Source organism: Lygodium microphyllum, chromosome 5, assembly GCF_053477565.2.
Source record: "Lygodium microphyllum isolate KBCC chromosome 5, Lygodium_microphyllum_v1.1.10, whole genome shotgun sequence".
NCBI classification, from domain to species: Eukaryota; Viridiplantae; Streptophyta; class Polypodiopsida; order Schizaeales; family Lygodiaceae; genus Lygodium; species Lygodium microphyllum.
In genome coordinates, this window is record NC_141139.1 from 7,178,575 (window position 1) to 7,186,814 (window position 8,240).

The following is an 8,240-nucleotide window of genomic DNA, read 5'->3' on the forward strand; positions in this document are numbered from 1 at the left end:
ATTAATTGTAGTTGGCAACCACAAGACTTGGTCATGCATTCCTCAAAACTTTATGCGGCTCAAAGAAAAAACAACACCCTTTGTTTTTTGCACTTTTGGAGCTCTTGATTTTTGCAATCAAATTTTTAAAAAAAACTAACAATATACACACAATCAATCATTTATTACAAAAGGTGATTAATAATCCACAACAATGTAATGCAAGTCTTTTAGCAAGAAGTGCTTGAGTTTTGCATGTGTTTTGTATTTTTTTGTACTTTTTGTGTTTTTGAGTTTGTGTTTTGTGTTTCTCCTTCTCTTAGTATTCCAATCTGATCTCAATCTAATGAATCGATGCCTTCCAATTTGGCCTTCCTAAACTAGCCACCTGTGTTTCAAAGTATGTGAATCATAAGTGCCGATGGATCAATACCCCATCAATCCCATCCACACTTAAGTGAACAACCCTCTTACTTCGTCACACATAGGAGTGTGAGAACCTTAGCACTTGCACTGTCCTTTTCCCCAGCAATGAAACCAAAATGTTGGGCTAAACACACAATAGTTGAGACATGGGATGAGATGTAACTTGCTTTGACAACAACCTCTCATCTTGTCTTCTTGACACTCTACTCTAACTAACCATGCATCCTTCTCTCTATCCCAAGAAAGCAAGAACACAAGTCTAGCTTTGAGGTATATTGAATTCATCTATAAATAGATAACATATTTTATATTATTTGTTGGGGTATATAAAAATTATGCTTAATAGAGGGTTGTCTAAAGAGATTGCTCCTTCTCATTCTTTGAGTCCATGCTTACTTCTCAATACTCTATTGCTTGCTTTAGTAAATGATCCCATGCAAGTCTAGTAGATAGACTTACCTTGGATGTAGGTGTTGTGGGTTTCACCCTTTCGAAGGGTGCAAGTATGGATAATCAATTACTGGCTAACAAATATTTCATGTTTCTTGCAACTAATAAAAATCTTGGAAAATTGTATGGTTGCATGGGTTTTCTTTGGCTCAAAGTTGGGATTGCACATTAATTTTCAGGTTTCAGTTGTTGTTAGCTACACAAAAATCAATTTGGCTAACTTGGATATAGAGTAGGATTGTCCCTACAAGGGTGATCACTAGACATCCAGATTATGCCATTATGCCACATCCACCCAAGAATTTTTGGAAGTAGATGTCTAGGCGTGTAAGGGATATATTAGTATATAGAATGTCATACATAGTGTGGTATTTTCTTTCTTTCCATTAATAATTTGGACTAGAAAGTATTGGATGAATTGGTGTCCAGCCTTTTGATGGAAGAAATAAGATGACCATTTTGGTTTGACTTGTGTGTCTTGGGAGCAATGTCACTACTTTAAAACATATGGGTGGATTTGATATTTTAGAGGTCAAGAAGTGCATGGAGGCTCTCTAATTAGCCCTCTTGCAAGAACGTCTTCCAAATTGCACCCTTAGGAAAATTTTGCAAAAAACTCTCATTGAAGAGGTGAATATTCCTCATGGGAAGACATAGATTCAAGACTCTTGGTGACATATCTTGTATTATAGTTAAAGAGTTAACTGTCTTAATTCCTTGTTATTATCACACTTGATTTCCTAATGGCAAGACTTGATTCCTTTCACTCATTGGCATGGCCAAACCATGCAAAATGCTAATCCTTGTTAATCTAAAGGATTGGATGTATCTAAAGGGCTACATTAGCTTGACAATATCTTTCCCAAAAAAGAAAATGAAACCAAATATATTAGTAAGGTTGGGCCTACAGATTGTTTGAGATTTTTAATTTTCATCATCAGCCAAGAATTTATTCCTTTGTCCTCTTCGGTGATACTTTCATATACCCAAAATTAGGTAGCGTGTATTGCTTCCTTAGTTTGAAGACTCTAGACCTTACCAAGATTAGGTTCCCACCAATTTTTGCAACATATGACAAATACAATGGACCATTAAAAGGTGGAGTATACAATATATGTTATAGAAAGGACTAATAAGGTGTGGCCATATAGAGATTGCTATACAAAATGGTGGGATAGATTGCTATAGCAATGGAAGTCCAAGATCTACCATAAGCATGGAGATTCCATCTCATCTTTTATTTTAGATCTAGACTTCAATCACATTGAAAGGACACCTAATTGAGCAATGGCCATGGGAAGATCACCCCTAATGGGCAACTTGCAACAACTCCCCATTTGTTTTGTTTCTTGTGTTTGGCTTTGGCACATTGGGCATATTGGGAATGCATCTATTTTTTAATATGTTCTAAACTTTATGGGCATGTTAGTTCAATTTGAGGCTATGATTATGGTAGATTCCTTATATGATATTCATGGGTATTATTATACATGAGGTGGTTGCTCAATGGCTTTGAGGTTATTCACATGACATTGATCATTGTTTGTAATGCATGATGCTTTCGATGTTTAGGTGCTTCTTTGGTTGTCTTTTTAGTTGTGCATATAGGTTTTGCATGTTCATAGTCTAGTCTCTTATGCATCTAATTAGTTGTTATTAATTTGATAAGATACACATACACACGTATACACACAAACACACACACACACCTTGAATTCTTTGAAAAGACAAATGTCTTAATTTAGTTCTACTATCATGATTTGTGACTTCTTGGAAAGAGATATTGTCCTTTACTTATTGGTGCTAACTTGAGACCAAAATAAAATATCAATTCTTTTTAGTTGAAGCTTTTGATATGTCAAGGTTGGTAGAATGCCAGTGTTAAATCTAAAGACTTGAGAGATTTTTCTATGACTCATCAATCAAGACTTTATTCTTTTCATCAACTTCGAAAGTATTTTTGCATACCCAAACATAGGTTCTTGTAGCCTAGACTAGAGAAGAAATTAGCAATATATTCTACTATTGAATTTGAGGATTCTACGCCTTGGCAACAAAGGGTGTCTACCAATCTTGATGATCTTTTGTAGCTTTCAGTACATAAGATCAACAACATCGATGTATCATAAGATCGCACAAGATAAAATATGGATTATAGAACAGGCTGATAAGGTGTGGTCATGTAGAGATGGCCATAAAATGGTGGGATAGAGTACTATAGTTATAAAAGTTGAAAATTGTGTAGAAAGATAACATTTTTTACTTCAGGGATTTTGTTACAAGCCTTCCTACTAGTATTCTCCTCCTACTAGAAAGATAACCTTTTTTACTTCAGGGATTTTATTACAAGCCTTCCTACTAGTATTCTCTTCATTAGGTTAAACAATGGTTCTACATATCCAAACATCACAAGCTAGTGTGGCCTAGATTGGAAGAGGAAATTGGGCAGCATGCTTCCCTTCCTAAATTTGAGGACTCCATGCTTGGCAACATTGAGTTTTCACCATACTTATGATTTTTGTAGCTTTCAGGGCATACTGTCGACAAATGCAATGTGTCAACACATACCATTCTGGTTATAATTGGATCTTGGTTACCAAAAAGGCTAATAAGGAGTGGTCATGTAGAGATAGCCATACAAACCATGGTTAGAGGCTATTCACACTACTTCAATCACTCTTTGAGCATGATGATACATGACACTAGGTTCAAGGACTTCAATAGGTCCCACTTTTTGCTACTAGCAATGTGACTTTTCTCATCTCCTTTTTGGCTGTGCATATAGCTTTAGCATGTTGTTGGCCATACGACCATTTACAAATCTGATTTTTCTTTAATTCCACCACCTTCACACACACACATGCACACACGCACGCACGCACAGAAGTGTGCAAAATGATGCTTGGCAATCAATGTTTGAAATAAATTGGAGCTCTGAACAAGGTGTCAGCCCTTTGTCATAAAGTTAGGGCTTTGACCCTTTTGGATAGAAGCACCACTCAAGTATGGGAGACATATAAATGAGACAATCACTTGAGATCCTTTGACAAATATTATCCTGCTGCCACTTTCAATATATATTCTGTATGCCCTTTGGAGTTAAGTGTAGCCTCTGTGATATGTATTGGTCATAGATCTGTTCTGATCTTATTTACACAGGATTTTACTTGCACAGCAATTAACTGTTGTGAAACAATGCCAGGTAGAACTCAAGGTAGCAACCTCAAACATCTGACAGCCTTCAGCATGTTGCCTTGAAAAGCTGCAGCAAATCACAATTTGCAGACTGCTGCAGCTATAAAACTGGCACTGTAAAACGTGTCTTGTACTTCAAGAATGGAACATTTGTGGCCTTATATCTCATGAAAATGTATTAGGAAATGTCCAGGAGATCAAACTGGGTTGCAATTATGTACTTCTATGGATTGATGCACATTACCATCAAGTGTGCATACAGGACCTTGCAGTCTCGCAGGTCTTGTCTGCATCTTAACTTTAAAGCTAGGGAACACTCTTGCTCCATGACAACGATTACCACCAGATGGAACCACCTCGTCTAAAAACTCTTGGGCAACATCACCATCTTCATCTACCATTAGCTTCTCTGAATACCACTGCAAACCCTAGGAACAAGACATACAGGTGTAAGAACATCAAGTAACAATTTCATTTAAAACCTATTTATATATCAACCATAGGCGCATTCAGGCTAAGCCAGAGTGCACAACGCTCTAGCATCTTGAAAGCACAGCCCGACAAGCATCATAACATAACATTCAGTTTTGTGGTGTTGGACACTCAGATTGCCAAAGTCCTTGCTGCTTGCACAAGAAGAAAATCATTCAAGGTCTACTTAAAAAGAGTAGTGATAATTATATTTGTCTTGCTCTCTTCCGGATAAGAGAGCGTTTGTGTGTGTGCACACCTTTTGCTTGTGTCCTCTTGTTTTCACTGCCATGTAGGTTTCAATCATGCGCTTTTGACACAGTCAACTTTAGAATTTACCTCCTCATGGCAGCTGCTCCTTTTGATGCAACCTCTTCCAAATATTAGCCAAGAGGCAAGGGAAGAGCCCTGCTGGAATTGTTTTAAAAAGCAGGCAGGATAGCTTGCAAACCAAATGCTCGACCAAGCTTGACTGCACTGGTGCCCTCCTCCTTGGTGACCCTACGGAGACCCTACTAAGGAGGACCACCCAAAGTATTGAACCTACACAAACACACCCTGTGAACATAGATGTTGAATTAACTGTTGCAAGCATTGCCTGCTGGTTCACTGCTTTCCATTTGTAGATTGTCCACAGCTGCTTCCTACTTAGTACTGCTAGTGGGTGAGAGCAGCTGTTCTGGCTGCTTTTAAATTGTCAAAAAGTGAAAGTACTGATTAAGTATACTTGGTTTACTAAGATATGGTGCACACCCCCTGGAAGGGCCATAACAGGGATGCCTCCCCTCCAAATATTAGCCAAGAGAGCAAGGGAAGAGCGCTGCTGGAATTGTTTTAATAAGCAGGCAGGATACCTTGTAAACCAAATGCTCAACCAAGCTTGACTGCACTGGGGCTCTCATGTCAAACTTACAAAAACACACCCTGTGAGAATAGATGTTGAATTAAGTGCTGCACACAGCAAGACTTAGACCCACAACTTTGCAATTATGAGCTCAAGCTCTTAGCCACTAGGACATCACCCTTGGTGTATTTATTTGGCAAGACCTATAGAAGATAAGAGAGGATTTGTACGATAACCCACTAGTCAAGCTCATTATACCTAGCCCATCTACACTTCCTTTAAGTTCGTCCTTCCAAACATTGAAAGCAGTTATGGCCAGATTTATAGAGGATAAGTGAGGATTTGTATGATAACCCACCAGTCAAACTCATTGTACCTAGCCCATCTACACTACCTTTGAGCTCGTCCTCCCAAGCCTTGAAAGCAGTTATGTGTTGCCTATTGCATCTATATTTTTTGCATGTTACTGCTGTGATAAAACAGTAGAACAGGGAATATCTCAGCCTCACTCTCTGTACACTATAAAATCATACTCCGTCATGAGAAGCCATGTCTAACATAGACTTGTGCTGGTGCCTCACACTATGTCCACAATCCTTACAACAGTCAATCATTAGAGTGCATTGACTCAACTGCATATTTCATCTCCTTACTTCATTCTGATCCAACTGTTAGATCAGAAGCATCTACTCGGGTTGAATAGCAATGGCAAAATTTTGTCACCTCTGTCTGAATATTGTCATATATTTCCAGTTGTGTGAACCGTTAAATGCACCAGTTCAAAAACAATTAACCTGTTTACCCGTTACAAGGTTCGGAGTAGGTAAGCGATAACCGACAAACCATTTATTGGGCATTTCAGCCTTCATATTCCTAGTGACCATAAACTTAGACAGTGTTCACCTTTAGCAACAGCAGTAAGGCATTCAACTATGAAAGAATGGTATTTCAACATCAGTAACAACATTATATGCTATTACCTCCCATCCATTCTACATATTCCATCGATGGAATAACAGACTAGTGTAATACCTTGCACACTCCATTACATGTGGCTAAACACTTTATCGCATATAGATGGGTGGCTGTTAGAGGATGATTGTTGAGACTGTAAGTTCCAAAACCATCCAATCAACTACAAATCTGATTGTTGTATTGCTGATCATAAAGTGTCATGATCAAGCTTCCAACACTACAAGAGCACCCTGTACCCGCTAAGTTTGTGATTAATCTATGCAAAAGAGATTGGTAGAGACTCTGAATTGCTGAGGATGCACAGCACGGGTTGACATACTTGTAAACCAACGTTAGGATCTACAACAGACAATAATTGTATTGTATTAACCTTGTAAGGTAGATCTAGGTTTTGATAGAATTTGTAGATTTTGTCATATAGACTATAGGGCTAAATCAAGCAGCAGTTTCTATCCCAGTTTTAATATATCTCTGCACCATTCGTGAAGCCCCAACATCTGTCTCTCAGCCAGCTCCTGTGCCCCCCTTTCTTAAAACGAGATCTGAATTCTGTAATGTCTACTCTTTCTTAGTGCCAAAATCTTCCATAAAAAGGATCACAAAAGAGAGAGAAAAACCTGTACACCTCCAGAACCAGGTGAGCATTCAATGACGACAGGAGCTGGTTCCTTCTGATGTGGCACTGAGACCCTGATCCTGAAGCCCGTGCCGGGTTTTGATGAAGGCGTGGAGGCCACCATTTCGACTGCGGCGGCATCCTGTATAACGAGGCGGGTTACGGGTGGCAATGCGGGGCGTGTGCCTGGCCCCAATCTGTTGTTATTGTTGCTGCTGCCGTTGTTGTTGGTGGTCGTGCTGTAGGCATAATACTGCTCCTGCTTCTGATATGGTTGAAGATACTTATGATACTGATGCGTTTGTTGTTGTTGATAATGATGATGCGTTTGATGTTGATGCAGTTGTTGCTTTTGTTGTTGCTGCTGCTTCTGCTGTCGCAACCTTGCTTTAGCTTCCATGGCTTCTTCTTCTGCTCGTCCTCCCTCTCCTTCCTTGAAAAGGCCGAACTGATTCAATATCTTCCGGAAGACCCCAGCCATGCATCGCTCGCGATACGACATGCTTCCGAGGGATTGTGGCAGGCCGAGGAAAGAAAGAAAGAAGGCACCAACAGAAGGACGCACAGACCCGAGAGAGAGAGAGAGAGTGTGTGTGTGTGAGAGAGGCCAGAGAGAGAGAGAGAGAGAGAGAGAGAGAGAGAGAGAGATGACCATTCTCAATTTTCTCTTCCTCTGCTGAATATTCGCCTCCGATCCGTGCCCGGGCGGCCGTCACACACGAGGGTTGCTCTGTGTGTGTGTGTGTGTGTGTGTGGGGCCCCCTTCCCCGTTGGCTACTGCTCAGTCCAACGCAAAGCCGCAGCTGCTGCCAGCTGCAGCATCGAGCTGGATCCACACACGTGCACGCGCGCACCCACACGGTGACCCAAATGTAATCCGATACTCGTAACTGCTTCTATAACCAAATGTAGACTACTACCAACGAGACTCCTCAAAAGTCGACTGGGTTAACCGCCCTTGTAAATAAATCATCCAACTCGATGGTTTATTTACAAAATCCTGAGCTTGTAGGTACCATGGCATCTCCCCAAACCCCCCCCCCCCAATTAATCATCCAACTCCATGTTTTATTTACAAATTCCTCTTTCACAACCCTTCGCCTTAATGTGAGATGGGGAAAGAAATCACATCTGCCTCTCTGAGCAATTTTGCCAAAATTGAAGCCCTTGAACTCATTTCAGTTCATCAGGCTTGCAAAAGAATGGCATGTGAAGACCATTTATCAGGCATGACATATGGCAAATTTCAAATCTCTTGTACTTCAAACCACCCAATCATATCCT

At 40.0% G+C, this 8,240-nt stretch overlaps 1 protein-coding gene across 2 annotated transcripts; it reads right to left on the reverse strand.

Moving 5' to 3' along the window:
* Positions 1-3,270: 3,270 nt before the first annotated feature.
* Positions 3,271-7,846, reverse strand: LOC148035485 (uncharacterized). Of its 2 annotated transcripts, none has more exons than XM_087677449.1 (2): positions 6,958-7,846; positions 3,271-4,469 (listed from the first exon to the last, which is right to left on the reverse strand). In XM_087677449.1, exons 1-2 carry the CDS (start codon positions 7,609-7,611, stop codon positions 4,248-4,250), a joined length of 876 nt encoding a protein of 291 aa, XP_087533575.1. In that variant the 5' UTR covers positions 7,612-7,846; the 3' UTR covers positions 3,271-4,247. The 2 variants fall into 2 exon arrangements, with proteins under 2 accessions (XP_087533575.1, XP_087533574.1); XM_087677448.1 differs by having other exon boundaries at positions 3,287-4,478; positions 6,958-7,842.
* Between the last annotated feature and the right edge of the window lie 394 nt (positions 7,847-8,240).

Coding starts and splice junctions, on each gene's coding strand:
- LOC148035485 (XM_087677448.1), bottom strand. CDS start 7,611: ATGGTCATCTCTCTCTCTCTCTCTCTCTCTCTCTCTCTCTCTCTCTGG. Junction 4,479..6,957: donor CTGGTTCTGGAGGTGTACAG/GTTTTTCTCTCT, acceptor TCTTGTTCCTAG/GGTTTGCAGTGGTATTCAGA.